At 40.1% G+C, this 23,800-nt stretch overlaps 1 protein-coding gene across 2 annotated transcripts; it reads left to right on the top strand.

Moving 5' to 3' along the window:
* The first annotated feature begins 227 nt into the window (after positions 1 to 227).
* SMARCA5 (SWI/SNF related, matrix associated, actin dependent regulator of chromatin, subfamily a, member 5) lies at positions 228 to 23,331 on the top strand. 2 transcript variants are annotated; one of them, XM_053975648.1, is made up of 24 exons: positions 228 to 480; positions 2,808 to 2,882; positions 5,118 to 5,284; positions 6,221 to 6,321; positions 6,968 to 7,068; positions 9,032 to 9,211; positions 9,569 to 9,724; positions 9,827 to 9,958; positions 10,230 to 10,298; positions 10,662 to 10,771; positions 11,609 to 11,835; positions 13,319 to 13,440; positions 13,529 to 13,681; positions 14,887 to 15,023; positions 15,464 to 15,608; positions 15,993 to 16,112; positions 16,343 to 16,453; positions 16,997 to 17,110; positions 17,688 to 17,810; positions 19,058 to 19,190; positions 20,148 to 20,266; positions 21,377 to 21,589; positions 22,019 to 22,129; positions 23,037 to 23,331. In XM_053975648.1, the coding sequence occupies exons 1-24, from the start codon at positions 346 to 348 to the stop codon at positions 23,100 to 23,102; spliced, it is 3,120 nt and encodes a 1,039-aa protein (XP_053831623.1). In that variant the 5' UTR covers positions 228 to 345; the 3' UTR covers positions 23,103 to 23,331. The 2 variants fall into 2 exon arrangements, with proteins under 2 accessions (XP_053831623.1, XP_053831622.1); XM_053975647.1 differs by lacking the exon at positions 21,377 to 21,589 and having other exon boundaries at positions 252 to 480.
* The last annotated feature ends 469 nt before the right edge of the window (positions 23,332 to 23,800 follow it).

Here is a 23,800-nt window from a genome sequence, read left to right on the forward strand (position 1 = left end):
CCGCCGGCGGCGGCGCGCGCTGCTCGCCCCCGCGCCCGCTTCGCCGCCGCGCGGGGAGGGGGGGGGGGGGGAGGATGAAGTCTCGCGAGCGCGGGCTCGCGGGGCGGCTCGCGCGCTGCTTGGCGGCTCCCGCCGGGACGGGCCGGGCCGGGCCTCGCTCGCTCCCTCCCTCCCTCCCTCCCTCCGCCGGCCGCGCTCCGAGAACCGCAGGCCGCCGGCTCTACCTCCTCCTCCTCCTCCTCCTCCGCCGGGATCCCGGCTGCCGGCCTCGCGTGTCCGCAGAGCGCAGCCCGCCGGACGCCAGCCCGAGCCTCGGCGGAGCGCCGCTTCCTCACGGCGGGGATCATGTCCGCCGGGCAGCCGCCGCAGCCGGACGAGCCGCCCGCGCCGCCGCTGCCACCGGGCGCCAACGCCGGCGAGGCCGCGGGGACGGGGCCGCCCTGCGCCGCCGGCCTGGCCGGGGGCGACATGAAGATGGAGGTGAGTCGGTTTGGCCCGGCGGGGTCCCCCCGCTCCCCCGGCGGCAGGTGGGACACCCCGGGCCGCGTGGGGCCGCGGGAGACAATGGAGGAGCGGCCGCAGGGCCGCACCTGGCGAGGCCGGGCCGCGCTGCGCTCCCGCCGCCTTCCCTTCTACGCTCCCTGCCGCCGTGAGCGCGGCCCGGCGCGGTGGGGCTGTCGGGGGGTGTCCCATCCCGCCGCGCCCCCTCCTCGCCGCGCAGGTGGTCGCGCTCATCCTGCCGCCGGGACACGGGGAAGAAGGCGCCGCGGCCGCGTCACGGCCGCTTACATTTGATTTCTGAGCGGGGCAGCGGGAGCCCTCCGCGCACCCGCAGGCTTTCGGTCTGCTCCTGCTTCCCCGAGACCCTGCCCAGCCTCTGCGCTTCCTGCTCCAGCGGCGAGCCAGCCCGGCGTCTAAAACGCATGAGCGATGTTTGTCTGCTGAAGTGCTTCAAAACTTTTTTCTATTTTTTCTTTTTCTTTTTTTTTTTTTTTTTTTTCTTTTGAGGGGGAGGAAGACGGTGTGAGGGTTGTGAGAGGGGTTGTTTTGGCAACAGGTGCCCATATCCCAGAAATTCCAAGGGGTTGGAACTGATTGCCTGGAGATGCTAATTCTATCGCAGCATTGTTTCTTTAATGATAGCAGGAAACTGGTCGGTCCTGCTTTCAGCGCTGGGTATTTTGTACTCTGAGTCACGCTGGGCTGTTCAACCTACTTGTTCTAAATAAATTTGCAAATGCCGTGTTTTTCGGAGGAACAAGTAGCCAAAGCACTGTGGGAAATAAATCTTGCTCGAACCTGCAGAAATAGGGCAATTCCAGGCTGGAGTTTAGCGTGTGCAGGCTGAGAAGCGTGTGCTCTCGAGGCGCCCGTGTGCGAGGGCTCTCTGTGCTGCCAATTCCGTTCCTTTTTTACCTTGGGAAGGGATTTCCTGGCGTACAGTGAAGTTTGAGTTGGAATGCCTTGCAGCCGTGAGCATCTGAAGGACTGTTTTCCCTGGTCTCCAGCTAAATTGCAGGGTTCTGTCATCTGTGCAGCAGATGATGAGCTCGGATGGCCGTGCCGCTCTGCTGCTGTGCTTTCCAGGTTAGGCATTGTGGGAGGAAGGGGAATTGCGAACAGAAGTTCCAGTGGTCTTCTGCTTGTGCTTACTGGGTGTTGGCTCAGTCCAGTGATGGATGAGTAAGAGGATTTGCTTATGACTTCAGGAGAGCTTTAGCCATAACTTCTTATGCTCAATTCTTTATATTCCAACTAGTGAATTAAAGATTTGTGTTAGGATTTTTCTGTTTCCATATGCCTCACCTGCCAGAGGCTTGTGAGGAAGTACCCACTGACGAACATCCTGTTTCTTGCCAGTCTTTGTTTCATTTGTTTCTTACTTTTCCTATTCCTTTGTTCTGCATTGGCCAGTAAAGATTGAATTTAGCCCCATACTTACTTAATTCAGTTAAATAAACGGTAAAAACACTCGAAAGCATCGCATTTGTTTCATTTTCTCACCCTTTCAAGAGAGTTATTTTGTTATATGTTACCTTAGCGTTGTTTATCAGGGAAGGATCATCTCACTGCTTTTAGTTTTAACAACAGAAGATGAAAATGCATATGGGGAGATGATGTGGAAAGAGTTAACCTAATGGCAGAAAAGACAAGGATAAAAAAGCCCTGATCCAAAAGAGTAATTGAAGGCAGTATATTAAGGATTTGGCAGGAAGGGCATGAGGGAGGACTGCCCTCTCCTAGCCAGCTGGTTTTTCTGTTGTTAGTAGTACCATGGGTGATAAACATTATTTAATTTAGTAAACTACATAGGAGAAAAATACAGTTTCCTAAACTCCTCCTCAGCTTTCAGGACAAAAGTGCAGTGTGGATTCTTGTTTAGATTTGCTCTTTTAATACAGAGTGATGAGGGATTGGGGTAATCTGGCAAAAACCTTGAAATTACTTCAGAGCTGGTGCTTTCACAGTCCGTATCAGAGCCAGCTTCAGGAGGGGTTGGCTCAGCACCCTAGAAGTGGCATGCTGATCTCCTGGACCACAGCTGTCTCCCTCATTCACACTGATGTGATGCTTTAATGATGGAGCTAAATCAGATTACAGAGACCCAGCTCTGTCCCTCACTCCATGGCAGGGATCTTCGATTCATCTCCAGGTAATTGTATAGGAAATAATACAGAGCTGACTACTGTCTATCCACATCAGGTGCTACAGCCAACTTTTGCTGCTTTGATACAATGTGAAACAAGCTTGTTCTCCTTTAGATGGGTATCTTCCCTTTCTCAGAAATATTTCTTCTTAATTCTCAGGAGTCTTTTGATGATGCATCTCCGGCAAAGCAAAAAGAAATCCAGGAAACAGATCCTACATATGAAGAGAAAATGGTATGTAATATTTGGCACTGTGTGCAGCTATTCAGTACTTATGCACTTATTTAAAATAGATTTGAGTTTTCTGTTTGCTTGTTTGAAATATCTTAAATGGATTTATAACCATTTGTCTAGGTATTAAAAAATATTTAAGTAACGTGAAACAAAAAACATTCAGAAGAACACTCGTGGGGCCATTCTCCTTTCCAGCATTTTAAAGTTACCTGTAGAGCAGTCCATCCTCTAGGCAAGGGGAATTATAAAGAGTTGAGCATTTAGCTTCTCAGTCAGAACTGGAAAGATTCTCTAGGAATCTCTTTATGAAGCTTTAATTAGAGTCTTCAGGTTTTTGAAGATGGATGCTGATTCTGTGCTTCACAGGGTAGAAAGGAGAAAATTTGTTATTTTCCTTGTTGTTTTTTTTTTCCCCCGTAGTTTTTATATATAAAATGTAAGAGATGGAGTTGTCCACTCCTCACCATCTCATTGCAGTTTCTTTCTCAGTTGCTCCCTGTTTGCCTTTCTTCCTGTTTGTAATTCCGGTGTCTGTGACTCCATGTGAAATTTCTTCATAGGAAAGTGAAACTGATTTTTATATTTTGCTGCTTCCTCTGTTATTTCGTCTTTCCACTGAAAATAACCCTGTCGTCTTCTGCATATTTCTTTGTGCTACTTTGTGGCATACTGAAGGATGTGAACTTGGAATTGTCTCCTTTAGTCTCTAGACAGACACAATAACAAGGGCAATTGCGTTTTAGAGATGCATTGAAAAAGAAAATGGGAAGAGCGTCTCTGTTGGTATAAGGATAGCTCAGGGTTGCAGAGTACAGCCTGTTCTTTTCTGTGTGCTGTCTAAAAGACATAGATAATGTTTTTTAGTCCCTTAAAAGAACATCTTCAAGTGCAGTGAAAGCAAGTGTGGGGATGTGTGTGCAGGGACAAAGCTTACAGAAGATTCCTTACTTAAATCTTAGAATGAGGAACCTTCTACAATGTAGTCTGCATCACTTTACTTCTCTTTTGCACAGCCAGTAAAAAAAAAAACCTTAAAAATAAGGGTCAGCAATTTGGATGGTACTGAGATCTTACCTAGTTTAAACCTCAGAAACTCCTACAAAGTAAAGAAACAAAACCTATGAAGAGTAGACATGAAAACTTCAGCTTTGTGGATGTGGATTGTAGCTGTGTCATTCAAGCTTAAAATACCCTTAGAGTGAGTCTGAGTCCTCTGTGGTACATCGAGATCTCTTTTGTGGTCTCTTTATTCTCCAATACTTTGTCTTCCTGTCTCTTCCATAGTGCAGGATCTGCTCACACTAAGGAGGAAAACACAGAGCTGCCATTGCTCTTGCAGAAGCCTGGAACATATGTTCCTTTTTACTGAGAAAATGGAGTTCCTGTAGCTTTGCTGCAAGTTGCTAAATACCAGGTTATGCTACCGGATGGCAGAATGTCAGAGTGGTTACTGTTAGCCTTAGTAGTTACTGAAGCTGGTTTTGTCTGTTCAAAGTTTTGGTGTGGCCTTGGCAGGGTGTGTTGATTCCAAATGGAATCTGTCTCAACGGAGCTGAACCTTTCAGATACTAATATTGTCTGCTGTAATTTTTCTTGCAGAGTAGAACCAGCAACTCCTATCAAAGGGGGCAGCCTGATGAGTTAGGCTGAGCATATCTAAGGTCTCTGCTGCTGAAACAGATGTTCTGGCTTGTGGCTATGAGCTGTTCTGTCCTCACTGCCCCCTTTGATGCCAACACTATTGCTTATCTGACAGCACAGGGAGGTGCTGTATCTCACTAAGTAGGCAGGTCACCAGTGCAGTAGGGAGCAATTGTTGCCAGTTTTGTTAAAATGAATTAGTAGAATGAAGAATCCTGTGTGTGATGCATAGGGGAAAATTTCTAGGAGTGGGACTATCACTTTTGATTGGAGAAAGTTGTTAAAGGGAGTCTGGCCTCATCTAATGAGGCTTGTGCAATCTTTGTGCCAAAGTCAGATTTTAGTCTTGGCCACAGGTCTGTCTCACAGCTTTGATCTTGCTGCATAGCAAAGATGAGCCTTGGCCCCACAAAAGAGTGTTGAATCTGTCAGCAGCAGGTATATTGATGTTACTCATCTCTTCTTTGGTGTTGTAGTGATGTGTATAAAGTAATGTGAATCTATATTGAAAAAATATTTGTTTGCTTTTTCTTTTGAATTAATACATACTCAAATGTCTCACACTTGTTCCATTTAATTTTCCTTTGTCACCAGCAAACAGACAGAGCAAACAGATTTGAGTATCTATTGAAGCAGACTGAGCTCTTTGCTCATTTCATTCAGCCGGCTGCTCAGAAAACTCCAACTTCACCTTTAAAAATGAAACCTGGACGTCCACGAATAAAGAAGGATGAGAAACAGAATTTACTGTCAGCTGGCGAGTGAGTGATGAGACAAACTATAAATAATAAGATTTTATTGTACTTTAAAAGTGGAAGTTGAACTTGCTACGCTTTTGTCCTGTGTCTGTGTGTGTACGCCTTTCTTTTCAACTGCCCACCTGTAAGTTGAGGATTGCTTAAGAATTCAAGGAGTTACAGGAGATTTGTGTTGATGCTTTCCAGCATGAAGAAAAGCAGGGGCAGAAAAGTAAGGCAGTCATGGCTCTAAATTGTAAGAGCTAATGGAGAACATCGCTATGCAACACCTTGCAGGCAGCTTGAAAATTGTAAGTCTAGAAATTTGGATTGCCTTCATTGCAGCTGATGTGGCTGCAGTGTTTGGCAGGTGCAGCAGAACTTAAATGTGGTGTTGTTCCCTGTCTTGTAGTTAAAAGGCCAGTACTGATGCACACATTAATCCCTTTCCAGTCGCTTTGGGCTGATATTTGAGCCTGCTGAACATGAAATCTAGTGAAGAATGTTGCTAGAAATTTCGTTTTGTGTTAGCGTTCTGTATTGCAATATATACATTAAAATATATTGTTGCACTACGACACGGAAATAACTCGTGCACTCACTCTTAAGATCCAAAAGAAGAAAAAGGAAGTTTTATTTCTGACCTTGCAATATATAGAATTCTAAAAGTGACAGTGGATTGGAGGATGAAATTGCCACCTCTCCAACCACACTGGTCCAATCAACAGTTCATCAATTCTCTCCTCCTACAAAGAAGAATGCAAAACAATCATTATTTACATGAACAATGCATGAGAAACTCCAGTAGAAATGTGTAAACATCAGAAGGCATAGAAAACCTTTAAAAGAACTTTAAAACTTTTTAAAGAACAGGGCAACAATACAATAAATTTAATTTTGCAGCAACTTGATGTCTTTTCAGTTTGTCCACAAACTTACTACTTTCTTGGACTTTTCCAGCTATCGGCACCGTAGAACAGAGCAGGAAGAGGATGAGGAGCTGTTAACAGAAAGCTCCAAGACAACAAATGTCTGCACTCGATTTGAAGAATCTCCATCATGTATGTTTCCTTCCTTTTTTTTCTTTTTTTTCACCCCTGTTCTTTTTCTTCAAAATGTTTAAAATAAACTTGATTTACATACTCCCTAAGGATAGTGAAATAATGTCGTGGGACAGGAGAAGGAGGAAAAATCCAACACTGAGCTAATGGTACAATATGTATTATTGAGGAACTGCTTATTTTCATTCTGGCTAGAAGGATGGTCCAGTGAGTCTTGTCCCTTAGAAATCCAGTTGCTATGTTTCAGTTAATAGGATAGAGTTTTTAAGTCTGTCATCTTATTATTTTTACATACGTAACCTATATTCTGATATAAAACACCTAACAGCTTCCAATTCATTTAATGGTATTCAGTATTCTGTTGTTTTAATGTTTGACTGTGTTCTGATTTTGACAGTGACGATGGATTTAGAATTTCTGTATGCTTTGGGTTCTTGCAGAAAACAAAGCTGTTGCAGCAACTTGCAGAAACAAAATTAATATGTTGCTGTCTCCACTCTGCATTGTCCTTGAATTTATTACATGAATTTATTACTTGATTTTGTTCTGTAGCTTTGGTAATCACTGTCAGTTAGCAGTCAACAGGTGGTGAAATTCTTTCTGAAGTTTTTGTGTATCTTTTAGTCTATTCTTTGATGTCTTTTAGATGTGAAATGGGGAAAGCTGCGTGATTACCAGATCCGAGGACTGAACTGGCTTATTTCTCTGTATGAAAATGGCATCAACGGCATCCTGGCAGATGAAATGGTATGCACAGAACCTGTGTTCAGGATCACTTAAGAACACATGCAATACAATGCCATTTTAGTCCAGCAGTGTGTATATATATGGGAGTTTTAATAACACAAAATGCAGTATATAGTTTGCCAGTCTTATTTTCCTACTGTGTTTAAAGTCATTAATTTTAAAAGTATCGAAGGTATTTTAATTTAAATAAATAGTGCAGCCAGGTTTTGAAAATAGACATATGGAAAGGGAATCTGTCAGCCTTTAGGAACATGAAGTTGGTGGAGGAGAGTTGTTCCACAGAATGAATGTCCTCTGTTTTCATTCTCTCTAAATTGCAGGTGTTTTGTTATGGTATTCTTCAGCTGCCCTTGTGAGGAGAGTGTCATATGAAAAGAGCATCAAATGTGGAAACACTTCCTGTTGTTAGGGCCATGTGTAGATACTAGAATATGAGTCTCCTCTATGGACTGATGTCCACAGAACAGCTACAGGAGTGGGAATTCTCTTGAAAAAATGATGCAAAGATAGACGTAGCTAGAGAGCTGTGTTAAAATTTCTCATACATCATGACCATGGACATTTCAGTTGGCACTGGCCATAGTAGTTTTTGCCTGTGTTTTCTATTCTTTTTCCTGAAAGATAAGAGATGAATGCAGAAGAAATTGTTGTCGTTTCAAATGCAGGTGGTTTTGTCCCCTTAATAATTTTAGTTGTATCTCTTTTTCACAAGGAGTAGAAAAGAAGATACAAAAGACTAAAATCTAATTAATTTCAGTGTATTGCATTTCCCTATCTTGTAATTTCTGTGTAATAAAACTTAGAGGCAAAAGAGTTTAAATTACTGTTCAGTAACATGCTTCATTTTTAAATACATCAAGGTCTTTTTAAACATACATGCTTATGAATAGAGGATTTTTTTTTTTTTTGCTAAGTGGAGAGGGTTGTTTTAACAAGAACACCTCAGAGGCTTTATGAGCCCTTGGATTTGTGGTATTCCAATATCCATTTTGTGTTAAAGAGACTAAATATTATTAAATATTTTTTGTTTATTCTTGGGTATTAATTGTTTTGAAGTTATTCATGCATTTCACACAACCTATAAACACTTTTCCACATCTTGTACCCGGTGCATTTTGGTTATTTTGAAGACAAAGGCTCGAACTTTAGAAACAGAAATTACTTGTGCTGATGGCATCTGGGGTTTTTAATTCCTGTGTATTTGAATCATATTTTTGAATTACTTAAAGTATAGGAATGATCTGGTTTTTCAGTTCTTCCTCAGTTTTGTTTTAGTTAAAATTGTATGTTGAAGATACTGTGTTATACCAGACTCTCAGTATTTGTTTTCTTCTTTGAGATATGCAGTTTTTTACACTGGTTTGGTTCTTTCCTCACAGGAACTGATGTCATTTCTGGCCTGTGGAAGCCTCCTTTTAAAAATTAATTAGAACATTATGAGGCATTAATAACATAACATAATATATACAAAATATGACAGCATATATGACAATATATAATATTGTGGTGACAGTGTTATTAATATTAATACTAAGTAATTTAATAAATTAAAAATTCCTAAGGGATCTTAATTTATTCACTTTATGTCAAGTTTAAGAGAATACCTAAGTCCAGTTTTTAAAGTTTGACCTCTAAATAACCTGAGTACACCATAGTCTACAAAATAAAGTTTCAGGAAATAATGTTTCCTTGTACTTTTAACAACTTGTCTTACTTGAAAAGTAAGGCAAAATTCTCACTTCATAATCCAAGGTTCCAAAATTATACTCTTGCTACTTTGTTATAATGAAACGTGGGAAGCCCTGCAAGCTTTTCTAAACCACAACTTTGATGCCCTTTTTGTATCTCCCTCATTCATTCGGGCTTCTGTGCCTTCCACGCTGTGCTCAGAGCTCACTCTTGGGTTTTCTTAAAGGTTTTCTGAGAGGTTTTCTTTTTTCTAATGCATTACTGTGTCTTACAGGGTCTTGGGAAGACACTGCAAACAATTTCTCTTCTTGGCTATATGAAACACTACAGAAACATTCCTGGACCTCACATGGTGTTAGTTCCTAAGTCCACTCTGCAGAACTGGATGAATGAATTCAAGAGATGGGTGCCAACACTTCGAGCAGTTTGTTTGATTGGTGACAAAGACCAGCGAGTAAGTTGGGCTATGGTAGTTTTTCCTGTGTGTTCCTGTGTAAATCCAGCATGTGATCTTGCTGTCCTTTCCCTTTCCTTCCTGGGGAGGGATGTTACTTGGATTTGTAGTGGTTTAAGACTTACAATGCTGCCTACTTGGAGTATAACCAGCTTAGAATTCATGTGTGTGTTGCCCAGATAGTGCTTCATCACTTTATGTTCATAATTTCTTTTTCAAAGATTTAGAGTCTCCTGTATGAAGGCAGGACACGGCCTTCATGAGACTTAAAATAGGAAAATTATAACAGTGCTGCTGTGTTCTTTTTGCTTTAAGTTTGACAAAGCTTCAGTAACCAGCTGTCACCTTGTTATCTAGGCTGCCTTTGTGAGAGATGTGTTGCTGCCTGGAGAATGGGATGTCTGTGTAACATCATATGAAATGCTTATCAAAGAGAAGTCAGTTTTCAAAAAGTTCAACTGGAGATACCTTGTTATAGATGAGGCCCACAGGATTAAAAATGAAAAATCAAAGGTAATTTATTTTACACTGAAAAAGAGATCTGTGTGGGTTATTTAGGTGGTGGTGTGGGGACTAGTAATGTTTTCTATTTGGTCATGTCTCAATGTCCTTCAGTTATCAGAAATTGTGAGGGAATTCAAGACTACCAACCGGCTGCTATTAACTGGAACTCCACTTCAGAACAATTTACATGAACTCTGGGCACTTCTCAACTTCCTTTTGCCAGATGTCTTTAACTCAGCTGAAGTAAGTATTCATTTCTGCTAATCAAATTCATTTTGCTGGTTTTCCTGATTTGAAAATAGACCTGGATATGTTTAGTTAGTGGTGTCAGTTACTTATAAGTGGTAGATTGAGTTAGAAATATTTGTGTTATAACGCTTTTTGTAAAATAGGCCAAATAGGGTAATTTGTTCTTTTACTTCCTGGCTATATGAGAGTTCTGTTTGTTCACCATTGTGATGCTATTGCACCTTGAAAGGAAGCCTCTTATAAACCGATGATTTTGTTGATACAGGATTTTGATTCGTGGTTTGATACCAACAACTGTCTAGGGGATCAAAAACTGGTGGAGCGCCTTCATATGGTGAGTCCTTTTGCCTTTTGTACAAGTGTTATGTTTACCTAAGTTAAATCCCAAACAGTTCTTCTAATGCTTCTTATGATAGACTATTCGGATGAGAGAGATTATTCCACAAATTTTCAGTCAAGCAAAATTAAGTCAAAGGACACAGAATGATGTGAAAGATGATTTTGACCTAATCTTCGAGTCTTTCAAATAAAGCACATGTATAGCAAATAATTTCTCCATATAGGTTGCTTTTTTTTTTTCAGATTGTCTAATAATAGGTCTTGCATCTGTTATAGAGAATATCTGCTCTTTGACTTGTCCATTGACCTGATCAGTGTTTCAGTTTCCAAAATGCATTTAATGATGAACCTCTTTCAGGTGCTACGACCGTTCCTTCTCCGTCGCATCAAGGCTGATGTGGAGAAAAGCTTGCCTCCAAAGAAGGAAGTTAAAATTTATGTGGGCCTCAGCAAAATGCAGCGAGAATGGTAATTAATGCATGTGCTCAACTGGGCTGTGGTTAAGGCTCAGAAGGAATGTGCTGTCTGTGACTTGAAGGTTATGTGGAACTTGATTTATTCTCTGTGGTGTACTCACAATTTATACCTATTTCTTTGTGACACCTCTATGACAGAACCATGCATTTCAGGGAGATTTACCTGATTAAATGAAGGGTAGGGTGAGCTTTTGACGATTACTGTTGCTTAAAGACTTAAGAAGACTTGCTTAACTTCTTGCTTAAAGAAAAGGAGGCTCAGGAGGAACCTTTTGGCTCTGCACAATTCCTGGATGGGAGGGTGCAGCCAAGTGGGGTTGGCCTCTTCTCCCAGGCAACAGGACAAGAGGAAATGGCCTCAAACTACACCAGGAGAGGTTCAGGTCAGACGTCAGGAGGAATCTCTTAATGGAAAGGGTTGTCAAGCATTGGAATAGACTGCTCAGACAGGTGGTGGATTCACCATCTCTGGAGTTATTTAAGAAAAAGCTGGACGTGGCACCCAGTGCTTGGTGGTGTTTAGCTTAAGGTTGGAATGATGGATGATCTCAGAGTTCTCTTCCAACCCAGTCGATTCCATGACTCTGTGCTACATTTCTGACTTGCCCAGAGGCAAAAGAATGACACCCAAACCATGTCCCATGGCTGCCATGGTGCTGAGGGCAGGTTCTGTCTCCCAGAGTCTTTTCCTGCCTTACACCCATTCAAACCTTTCCTCCTCCTCTCTCTGCACCAGCAAAAGATGCAGCTTGTGAATCATCTCTCAGCTTCATTTTAGACTTCATTTTAGAGTGAACAGAAGGGTTTTTTTTTTCTTTCCTTGCTGTAGGTATACCCGAATCCTGATGAAGGATATAGATATCCTGAACTCAGCTGGGAAGCTGGACAAGATGAGACTGCTGAACATCCTGATGCAGCTGCGAAAATGCTGCAATCACCCATACCTCTTTGATGGAGCAGAGCCTGGCCCACCTTACACAACAGACATGCATTTGGTCACTAACAGTGGCAAAATGGTAGTTCTGGACAAATTGCTACCTAAGTTGAAAGAGCAAGGTATGCATCTCCTTTCTGGGGTTTTGAGAGTTTTTTGGTTCAGTGTTGTTTTTGTGTATTCTGAGCAAAAACCAGCAGACTTTAGCCAGGATTATTGTTGGTTTCTAGTATAATACCAGCTTGGATCAATAGTCCCATTATGGCTTTTTGTGCTGAAGTGGTTTGATTTTTTTTTTTCCCCCATTTTTTCATCCCAAAATTTTTTCATCCTAAGTTGAGAGTTGAGACCATAAAAACATCATTTGACTGGGGCTTTAAGTTTTCTTTCTTAGTCTTATTAGCTATTTTAAATAAAATTATGTAGTATTTTAGCCACACCTTTGATTTGCCATGAAGGACCATTTCAGATTCAGAGTCCTCATACAGAGTTCAAGTCAAATCCTGTGTGAAATTTGGTCTTTCTTGCTAGATGTGATTTTGAACAGCACCTGAGGATTTTTTGTGTATTATATAAACACTCAGACATGGAGGAACTCTTGAGTTGTTTTAAAGTTCTTTGATAGTAGGGGCAAAGCTTTGAATTGGATTACCATAAAACTCACTTGCCACAGAGTTTTTGACACTGGAATAAATTTTTAACTCACTGTTTTTTTGAGTATGCTTACAGCAGTAACTTTGCTAAAGAAGTTGGACTTAAGTTTGTGAGTGGGGACACTTTGAAGAAAAACAAAACCACGTCCAAACCTCAGCCTTCTGTAGTATAAAAATAATCTGTACTTCGTATATAGGTAGCATCCAAGCAGCTGTGGCTGTATAACTGAAGACTAAAAACCAAACAATTCAGTGGTTACTGTGCTTTTTTGATCTTGATTTCTTCCTGTTAGGAGGTTTATTTATGAGGTGTCGTAATTAATACTGGCCTGGTCTCAAATCAAATTATCATCTTAAACAAGAGAGTTCAGTATTAACCCTTGAGTCCAAAGGACAAAAGGGAAGTAGAAACTTTGTTACATCCTGTGTTTTACTTAAATTTCTCCAGTAGGCTGGAAATGGTTGAGTGTGTATGCATAAAGTACTGAATATTTACTCTTTCTTTTTTTTTTTCGAAGTTGTTCTTGGCAGGTAAGTAAACTGACAAGTACTTTAAAAGAATTCACTTTATTTCTGGAGATCTCAAATCCAAACCAAACAAATACTTCAAAATTTTATTTTTATACTTGATGATGTTTTTATATTTGTGTTACCATCTTAGTCTGCTGTGTCTGGGAACTTTTTCTTAAGGAGTACAACACAAAATGAAAGGGAAAAGCCAGCCATTAATTACACAGTGACATATCAGAGTAAGACAAATGTGTCCCATGGCATGGATGTGCTGTGCCAGCAGCAGCTGCAGCCCTGCATTGTAGTCTGGGGTCTGAAATCCGAACTACTTTTCTTCTTAGTATGTGGAATTGCCCTCCTTCCTTTTCTGGTAGTGCAGACTGGAGAGTTTGTTTAATCTAAAATTTTTGTGAAAGCATAAGAAATCTTTTTACCCAAACAGGCTCAAGGGTTCTAATCTTCAGTCAGATGACAAGAGTTCTAGATATCTTGGAAGATTACTGTATGTGGAGGAATTATGAATATTGCAGACTGGATGGACAAACTCCTCACAATGAGCGGCAGGTATTTACAATTTTAAGGATTGTATTTATGTAAAAATACTCCTTGTAAAACATTTTATTTAACTGAAACGTTCTTTTCATTTATTTAGGCTTCCATTAATGCATTCAACGATCCTGACAGCTCAAAATTTGTGTTCATGTTGAGTACACGAGCAGGAGGTCTTGGAATCAATCTGGCTACTGCTGATGTTGTAATTCTCTATGATTCAGACTGGAATCCACAAGTAGACCTCCAGGCTATGGTAAGATTCCAGATGGAAATTTTGTTTTTCTTTTCTTTTTCTCACTGAACTTTGCTAGAAATGTGTACTTCCAAAATAAATTGGTATTTTCCCATTTTAGCACAGGAGTAGGATTTGTAAGATCAATTTTCTGTTCAAGTGCAGCTTCCACTTTGTGGAGCCATTAGTCCTTGGTCACATTTGGGTTATACAGTGTCTTATGCAGTGGGAAATGCTGGGTGTATGCTACACCTCTTAATGCAAATAGCCTACTTGAGTAAGTAAAAATGAACTAAATCTACGTTGTTAATCCCGAAACTATAAAGCTTTAAAGCTTTACTGTTGTGGGAAGTGGAGGTGAATGTGTTTGCACTGTTTTTCCTGTGATCTTGAAAATATGATAAAGTTGATTTAAACTTTTCAAAAACTGCTTTTGTGGTGATGGTAATGGAAGGATCTCATTTTAGCAACTGTCTTTAGGGGTTTTTTTTAAGTAGATTTGGATGCATCTCCATCCTGGATACATGTCAAGGACATTAGTGACTACCTAAGAAAGCAAAGCTACTTAAAAACTGCCAGTGGTTTGTTTTTTTTTTTTTTTTTTTGACAAATGAGGCCTTTCAGAGGAAATGTCTTTAATTATTTCAGTTAACCTGTGGGGTCTCAAGTACTGTAGCAAAAATTATTTCAAAAGAATGATGGAACTGGTGTCTAATAGCTCAAGTGAGGCAGAACCAGCTATCACTACAGGTTGTATGTTGAGAACACTGATTTTCACAATGGTTCATGTTTCACTAGTCAGGAGAGGGCAGGGTATTGTATTTTTCTTAAACTATTCATGGCACTACTGAAGGGTTTGGAGAAAGGCAGCTTTTGGCCAGCACAGAGATGATTTCTTCATGCTTTGATTCTACAGAAGGTTGCTTAAGGTCAGAAGCATCCAAGTCTTCTCCCCTGTGTGATTTAACGAAAAACCCCAAAACCTGCTATTTTTTAGCTATGACACATAGAGACAGACTCACTGTCAATGTTACTGAAAAAAAAACCCCAAACTTGCAATGTAGATAAAAATGTAATATCTTGGGTAGCCATGGATAGTTACTTAAACATTTAAGTAAGCTGTGCTGTTCTGTTTTGTAAATTCATGTGCTGGAAATAATGAAAATCTTAAGTATATAGTCATACTGGAAGGCAAGTGCTGAATTTTTTGTTACTGTTTTGGGCAGGATCGAGCACACAGAATTGGCCAGACCAAGACTGTCCGTGTGTTCAGGTTTATTACAGACAATACCGTGGAGGAAAGGATAGTGGAGCGTGCAGAAATGAAACTCCGCCTGGATTCCATAGTCATCCAGCAAGGCAAGTATATGAAGGCACTTCGTATCTAGGATGAAATTCCCTTCTCCCATTGTAAACCATGGTGGAATCAGCCAGTAAGAGCCAGTAGGAATGTTGCTTTTGCCTCATCTGAATGCTGAAGAGAGTGTGCAAAGGCCTCATCCACTTGAAAAGTTGTTTTACTGTAGGAGTAGGCATTTTTGCTTTTTGCTTACCTCCCTAGTGGGTTGTAGTCAGATTTGGTTTTTTAAAGCATTCAGTTTCTTATTTAAACTGGGGAAATGAATGCCTTTCCTTTTTCTAATAGATGGAGAAAAGTAAGGTAACCTTAGTTGACTTGCTTGGAATCAGTAATATATAGCTTGTATGTGGAAATATAAGGGGGAGAAAAATCCTGTATTGCTCCTTCCATAACATAAACTCTTTAGTGAGTTGCTATCCTCAAGCGTTTTTATCTTTAGGAAGATTGGTGGATCAAAACCTGAACAAACTTGGAAAGGATGAAATGCTGCAAATGATCAGGCATGGAGCGACACACGTGTTTGCCTCAAAGGATAGTGAGATTACAGATGAAGATATTGATCACATTTTGGAAAGAGGGGCAAAGAAGGTGAGAAGGTTTGAAAAGGGGAAGCCCACCTGTACATTTAAATGTGATGGCAAGAGATTGAGTCTCTGGATGGTAACTTGGTTCCAAGCTGGAGAGAAAAGGGGTTTTGCTGTAGAGGGTTTTTGTGTTACTCAATCATGTTTGTTTTTTCTGATGTTGTCAATAAGATGTTTTATAGTCAAGTACCTTCTAGAATGGCTCCTCTTCTTTCTGGCAACGGGATGTTTTAAAATGAAGTACCTTTCAGAGTGGCTCCTTTCTGGAATGAGATGTTTAATAATGACATGTCTTCCAAAATGGCTCCCGTTCTATCTGGGAATGAGATGTTAAATAATGAAGTACCATCCAAATGGCTACTGTTCTTTTTTGTATCCCCTGTCCAAGACTGCGGAAATGAACGAAAAGCTTTCAAAGATGGGTGAAAGCTCCCTTAGGAATTTTACTATGGATACTGAATCTAGCGTGTATAATTTTGAAGGGGAAGACTACAGAGAAAAACAGAAGGTAATGTTTTAAGTTTCTTTTGGAGGAATGCACTGAATTGCATGTTTTAATCATACTTATTTAGGCGATACTGGGTAAAATACAGTGTCATCTATGAAAATAGTTTAAATAAAAACACTTATAACACTTACAATGAAGTAGATCTAATTTTATTTAAAACTTGTAGCTAGTCTGATGATCTTGCAAGACTTAATTTTTGTTTTTGGGGGTGGTGGGTTTTGTTTTTATAGTTGGCATTTACAGAGTGGATTGAACCACCTAAAAGAGAAAGAAAAGCCAATTATGCTGTGGATGCTTACTTCAGAGAGGCTCTTCGAGTCAGTGAACCAAAAGCACCCAAGGTGAGTTGACTAATCAAAAGAAATAATTTTTTAAAATATGCATGGTAAATGGCTAAAGCTGTAAGCAACAAGTAGGTCTTTAGTCATAAAAACGGCTCTGTTCACTTTTATAAAGTGGAGAGATTATTTAAATTTAGAAAAAAATTTCCAAACTACTTGAGACAAACTTCTGTGAGGAAAAAATAAGAACAGTATGACACTTGTAAGATGTTAGGGAGGGTAAGATCAAGTTTTTTCTGGTTCTTATTTAAGCAGCTGTAAATTTTCCTGTGGAAGATTGATGCTTTAAACACATGTGACTTTTTCACCAGGCACCTCCTCCTCCTCCCAAAAGACCTCTCTTCCCCTTCTCTCACTGCTCTTTTACTTTTAGAATTCTTTGTGGTGGTTGGTGTGTCTTGCATGGTGTGACTTTTTTCCCCAAGTTAAGACAGTCATTTTTGTAACAGTAATCGTTTTTGTTTGCTGATAAACTTAAATCACTTCTTACAAGAAAGCAGCTTCTGGATGTGAAAGGGAGCAAATGCAAACTTTGTGTTTCAGGCTCCACGGCCTCCAAAACAGCCAAATGTACAGGACTTCCAGTTCTTTCCTCCTCGCCTGTTTGAACTATTGGAAAAAGAGATTCTCTACTATAGGAAAACAATTGGTTACAAGGTAAGTGAAGAATTTCCTTGACCAGAGGGATGGAGCATCTCTGAGAGTTGGAGTTGTTCAGTCTGGAGGAGAAAAGGCTCTGGAGCAACCTGATTGCAGCCTTTCAGTACCTAAAGGGGGCTTACAGGAAAGCTGAAAAGGAACTTTTTACAAGGGAATGGCTTTAAACTGACAGAGGGCAGGTTAAGGTTGGATATTGGAAAGGAATTCTTCACTGTGAGTGTGGTGAGGCACTGGCACAATTTACCCAGAGAAGCTGTGGAGGACCCATCCTTGGAAGTGTTCAAGGCCAGGTTGGACAAGGCTTTGAGCAGCCTTGTCTAAGTAGGTGTCTCTGCCCATGGCAGGGGGTTGGAAAAGAGGTGATCTTTAAGGCCCAGTCCCTTCTGTGTGAGCCTCTAAATTCCCACAATGGAACAGTTTAATGCAACAGTAGGAGAATATGTACTTTTCCAGCCTTTCACAGTAATTTAAATGGAATAAAATTATGTTCAGCTGTAGAAATTATTAGGTTATATTAACAGAAAGGTTATCTGTGAAAAATCAGTTCAGTTTTACAAAGTGCAAAACCTTTCAGGTACCTCGTAATCCTGATCTCCCAAATGCAGCCCAAGCACAAAAGGAAGAGCAACTTAAGATTGATGAGGCTGAACCTCTCAATGATGAAGAACTAGAAGAAAAAGAGAAACTTCTAACCCAGGTATTGTTGGGTCTTCAGTGAGACTGAAATCAGCCAAAGCTTGTTTTGTGTTTCACAGCGTTACGGGAACATTTCTTGGTCACTGGTTGGCATGTGCTGTAGTTAACACATCTCCAAATTTTGGTTCTGACTGAAAAGAGTTTCTAGCATTAGGTTTGTCATAAGCCTATGTCATAGGATATCTTTGAGGAACTTGCACCAAGTTAGAGCACTTGGATTCTCCTGAATCCTAGTCTGGCATTGACTATAGACTGTGATGTTTTTCCATGGGACCTTGCAGAATGGCTGCAGAGCTGGGTGTGCTGCATTCCACATTATTTAATGCACATCTTCTGCCTCACACCCATATGGAAGTGAATCTTGGAGTCTGAATGGTCAGTTTTCCTAAACTACATCTGGTAATGGGTAGTTAGTTCCCCTCACTAAAAGAGGGTGTGAGCTGAACAGGTATATAATTAGGAAGCGTGTATATTTAAATAATTTCAAACAGGTGAATGCCTGATATGCCTTATTTGGATATTGTATTTACACGTTGTATTTTGGCAGGGAATCGGAATTACAGGACAGGATTTCTTGCTTGCGTAGTAATGAGCTGGAACAGCTCACTGTGGAGACACCAGAATCACAGAGGTCAGGAATCAGTACAGTCCAGTAAGCTGTGGCTAAATCACAAACATGGCTGGCAGAACTTGCTACTTCCCACTACATGTAAAAGTCACTGGTAATATGAAATGAACCTCTTTTGGCTCATGACTTCAGCAGTGGTACTTGTGTCCCTGCTGAGCATCACCATCACAAGATGGCTTTAGTCCTTCTGAGTCCTTCTTTAGTCCTTTTTAGTGACCAGGTGCAATGGCTGAGGGTGTCTGTGAGGCACCCGGGGGGCCTTTTTGACAAAACAAAAGCCATTGCACTGCTTGCTTCACTTAAGCATTTTTTTTTTCTTAGAAAGCAATCCCACAGAGAGACTATTAGGAGGAGGGATTTATTTTTCAGCTGAAAACTTATCAGAAATTACTAGGTAACTAAAGAACTAGTACTAGTCATTTTGCAGTATTTAATTGGAGAGACTACAGTGACTGCAGTATAAAAACAGTTTTACCAAATTAAACTGCAGAGAAAGAAAAGGTTTAACGCTGTGGAATGATGGAAGTGTTACAGGCAATTTCAAGAAACCTGTTTAATCAAATTTGGAGATGGACAAATCCTGTACCTCTGTGCAATGTTTCCTCTTGATTGCTGTACAGGGCTTCACTAACTGGAATAAGAGAGATTTCAACCAGTTCATCAAAGCCAATGAGAAGTGGGGCCGTGATGACATTGAAAATATAGCACGAGAAGTCGAAGGAAAAACCCCAGAGGAAGTCATTGAGTATTCAGGTAACTTAATTCTTTACTCAGCTCTGAGAGTATCTAACTCTGCTTGGCTCATTTGAGCTGCCTGAGAACATGGTAACATCTTACTGCTGAGAATTTTTTACACTGCTGTTTAAGATTTTTGGAGAATTATACTGATGGATTTTAGATCTGCTGATCTGTCTTTTACCAGCATTACTGCCTGCCTAAGGCTGTACTAAAAGGCACACATAAACTCCTGCTAAGCCACTTCACTATATCCTGAACCTAACTGGGTAGCACTGTCTTCAGTTCTTGTTAATTTTTGCTAAAGGAAATGCTGAGAAACACTGCTTAGCTGGGGAGATTTCCCTTTTCCTTGTATTCATTAACAAGAAGTTAACCTTTACTTCCTCCTTGAGAGCAGAACACAGTAAATACATCATGGCTGAACATCAGTGACCGCTGGTTTTTGTAACCTGAGTCCATTTGGCTACTTATCTCTCATGTCTTAGAACTTTTCTCCACTGTAGCTACAAAGTCCTGGCTCTACATTTCTAAAGGTATAGAGCAGGTTGAAAATGTGAAAAATTCTTCTTAAAAAACCCTTATTTAAACACCTAATTGTCTTTTAGGCACTTGCTTGTCTTCGGGCACTCAGTTGCCCTCTTGCTTCTCTTGATAAAACTGTATTCTGTTACATCTGTTTCCATTTGAAGAAGCTTTTTTTTCCTTTGGGGAGACTGACAGAAAATCTTTCTGGCTTGTACAGTACCTCACTTAAACTGAAGATTCCTATATCTACCCTCTTCAAAATAGCATTTGTAATACTGCAGCACATGGTAGCCAGAAGGAAAGGTTTCTTACCAGCTAAAGGCATGTCTGTTGTTATACAGCAGTAAGCTCTGGTAAAAGGAAGGAACAGCTAAAATCCTTTTTTAAGGTTAAATCTCTGACTTTTACCATGCCTGGTAAGAAACTAACCAATTGTTCTTTTCTTAGCTGTGTTCTGGGAAAGATGCAATGAACTCCAAGACATAGAGAAGATCATGGCTCAGATTGAAAGAGGAGAAGCCAGAATTCAGAGACGAATCAGCATAAAAAAGGCTCTTGATACAAAGGTGAGTTTGCTCAGTTTCCTGCTTTTTTTTTCCTGGTGCCAGTGAGAGGAGATGCAGAACTCCTGTCTGGACAGTGCTGCTGATGTATGATGACATCTTTGTATAACATTCAGCAATTTCTTCCTATGGCTTTTCCATCCCATGGAAGTGCTGTGATGACAGCCTTAGCTATGGTCTACCCTCGTGTTTGTAACAGTCCTTCTGTGTTACAGCACGCAGTTCAGAGTGCTGTGTAACAAACTCCACATAGTACAGGCTCTGGGGAGGAGCACAGTTCCTTTTGGACACATGTAGCTGAAATAAGGAGAGAGAGGGATAGAGAGAGAAATGGAGAGAGAGGGAGGGAGTCAGTGAGAGAGAAAAATGGAGAGAGAGGGATGGAATCAGAGAGAGAAATGGGGGGAGAGAGAGAGAAGTGGAGGGAGAGAGATAGGTGGGGAGAGAGATGGGGAGAGAGAAACAGAGGAAGACAGGTGGAGAGAAATGGAGAGATGTAGCAGGAGATAGGTAGAGATAGTGGAAGAGAGAGGGAGCTAGAAACATGAGATGAGAGAGCACTTTAAAAAGACTAATCCAACAGAGGAGGCTTTTGTTCTTGTCTGTGTTTCACCAAGTAGTATTTGGAAGTGAAGAGTTAATTAAGACACTTTATCAGAATTTTCTCCCCAGTTCAGGTTTGCTGAGTTAGTTGTCTTCTAGGGAAGAAGTGTCAGACTCAATAAACCAGAAGGCAGCCAAACCATGTGCTAACTCTCATGTACCTTTTTACTCTTACTCTGTATTTACCAGTTCCTGAGGATTTGTGTTAAAAAGGATCATTGCCATTTGAATCCTGATCAGTCTTGCCTGTTTCTAAGTATAGTGAAAATCTGCCATTAGTCAAAAGATTACAAAGCTGTCTATTGTCTAAACCAGAATTTGCCAGTTTAGATAGCTTTAATAAATGCACTGTCCTGAACCTACAATCATTTTCTTGTGAAGACTTAGCATGGGAGATCCTTAAAGATCTAGGTTTCTGTCCTCATATGATTTATTGCTTTTATACAAAAAACTTCCATGCTAATTCTGACCTATTTCTTAGCTTTTTGTGGTCTTATTTGTTTTGTTCAGATTGGGAGATATAAAGCCCCTTTCCACCAACTAAGAATATCCTATGGTACTAATAAAGGGAAGAATTACACTGAAGAGGAGGATCGCTTCCTAATCTGTATGCTTCACAAACTAGGATTTGATAAAGAAAATGTCTATGATGAATTAAGACAATGTATCCGAAACTCGCCGCAATTCAGATTTGACTGGTTTCTCAAGTCCAGAACTGCAATGGTATACATATATATGTATATATATCTGTATCTCTTTTTTGTTCATGAATACCTGTCACAATATTAAATTAATTGAATTGCTGCTGAAATACTGAGGTAGGTGCATGGGAACAAGGCTTTACCTCTTCATAACTTTCTGACAACTGTATGGGTGTCAAATGCAACCATGGCAAATGGGAGGAGTAGTTCAAAATTCTAAGGTACCCTTTTCCAATTTGAGTTAAATATAAATGTGTTTTACAAAGCAAACATCTGCAATCAAATCCATCCCTGTGAAGCCAACCAGTAAGTATCATGAAACATTTAATTCTTTGTTGCTCTGAAAAGATCCAGTGAAACACTTACCAATTCACCGGCATTTTTAATATTCTACGAGGATTTTTACATTAAGTGGCTGCGTAAGGTACTGATTGAATGTTGTGTAATGCAGGAGCTGCAAAGGAGGTGTAATACTTTAATCACTCTCATTGAAAGAGAAAACATGGAACTGGAAGAAAAGGAAAAGGCAGAAAAGAAGAAACGTGGACCAAAACCATCTTCGGTAAGATTTAAAAGGCATTTCTGTGGAAAAACCTCACTTGAAAACAGCATTTTTCCAAGTGTCTAGGACAAGTGATATCTAAAGTTATTTGAAACCAACAACTTAGAGAGCAATGTTAAAAGCTGCCTGAAGTTCATGTCAGTGTTCAGCTAGTCCAGTTAAGGATGTCAAATAAAGGAAGAAAGGTTCTTAAGTGTAGTTCACATGCTTTGGAGCAGATAATCTTGTTACGTTTTGGATCACTGGGTTGGTACACTGTATAGATTTACCCTGGTAAGTACATCAGAGTTGTATTTGGCATTTTGATTTATATAATCTGCTAAATCATCCATGGATCTATTTACAAATGGGCCTCTAGAGCTAGATTTGGGAAAACAGCACATATGCTTGACAGCGCTCTTTGCTGACTAAATTCAAAGTATTGCTAATATGCAGGCCTATTTTGTAAATAAAATACCACCTTTATGCATTTTCTTAACTCCAGTTGTTCAGGTTGTTGCCTAGAGCTGTTGTAGCAAAGACTTAGAAGCACAACTTACTTGACAGATGTGCAGAAATCAATAAGGTGATGTAAGTGATCAGTAAGTGATGGATTATTAAGTTTCTTAGACGTGTTCACAGAATATTTAAATGGGTATTTAGAAATACCTTTTCATAATAGGAAGCTTTATAATATCCTTACTTGTTTTTATACACTTTTTACCTCTGTGAAATCGCGCTTTTCCAGATTTGGAGAATGGAAAACAACAGCAAAGATGTGCATATTTACAATATGCCACATTTGCAATTTATCACATTTTAAAGCTGCCAGGATGTCAGTCTTCTCCATCTGCTTTGTTTTGAATCACATTGCTTACTTACAACCTTTCTGTATGACAACAACTTACTATAAAATCTTACCTTGCAGGCACAGAAGCGTAAAATGGATGGCACTCCTGATGGGCGTGGGAGAAAAAAGAAGCTAAAGCTGTGAATGCAGAATTTTTTTAATCTCTAAATTTAAGAAGTAGTTCTTTAATTTACGGGTCTTCATAAGATGTACTGTATAATGCTTAACTGTTTTAAAGAACATTGGGTTCATCTGTTTATTGAACTAGAACATAGTACTTAATTGTAGTTTCACTTTTTTAAATGCAACAGCTGTGCTGAATTTTTTTTACCATTAACACTTGAAGTAATAAATTGTCTTCATTTATTAATAAGGCTTCTTGTGACCTCTTTTTCATTAATGTTTCCACTTCAATACATATTTATTTAGTCATCCCCCAGTTTGTTTCGTCTTAGGTTGTTGTGAATATTATGATAAACAGAACTGTTTAGTAGTGTTTTCTTGGGACAAGCCACCACTCAAACTCTATTTCTGGAAATTTTGTGCCTCTGACTTTACCTTTACTGAACTTACTGTACCAATATATTCAATTTCTTGAAATTTGTGGAAAGGCTATTTACTTTTAGAATAATGATTGGAACAAAACTGTTAACACTTTTTGCTTAAAATCAGTGCCAGGAGAAAGCTTGGTGAGTCATGCTGAAGTCTGCACTTCATTAGAATGACCTAAGCATGGCAGAACTGGGTCTGTTGGCAAACAACCACGAAGTCAGAACAAGGAAAAGTGACAATTTGGGAAACAACCCCTTCTCTCACACACTCAGGTGTGGTAAATGCAGAGA

Source organism: Vidua macroura, chromosome 4, assembly GCF_024509145.1.
Source record: "Vidua macroura isolate BioBank_ID:100142 chromosome 4, ASM2450914v1, whole genome shotgun sequence".
Classification (NCBI taxonomy): domain Eukaryota; kingdom Metazoa; phylum Chordata; class Aves; order Passeriformes; family Viduidae; genus Vidua; species Vidua macroura.

Coding starts and splice junctions, on each gene's coding strand:
- SMARCA5 (XM_053975648.1), top strand. CDS start 346: ATGTCCGCCGGGCAGCCGCCGCAGCCGGACGAGCCGCCCGCGCCGCCG. Junction 5,285..6,220: donor AATTTACTGTCAGCTGGCGA/GTGAGTGATGAG, acceptor GGACTTTTCCAG/CTATCGGCACCGTAGAACAG. Junction 16,113..16,342: donor ACTACAGAGAAAAACAGAAG/GTAATGTTTTAA, acceptor TTGTTTTTATAG/TTGGCATTTACAGAGTGGAT.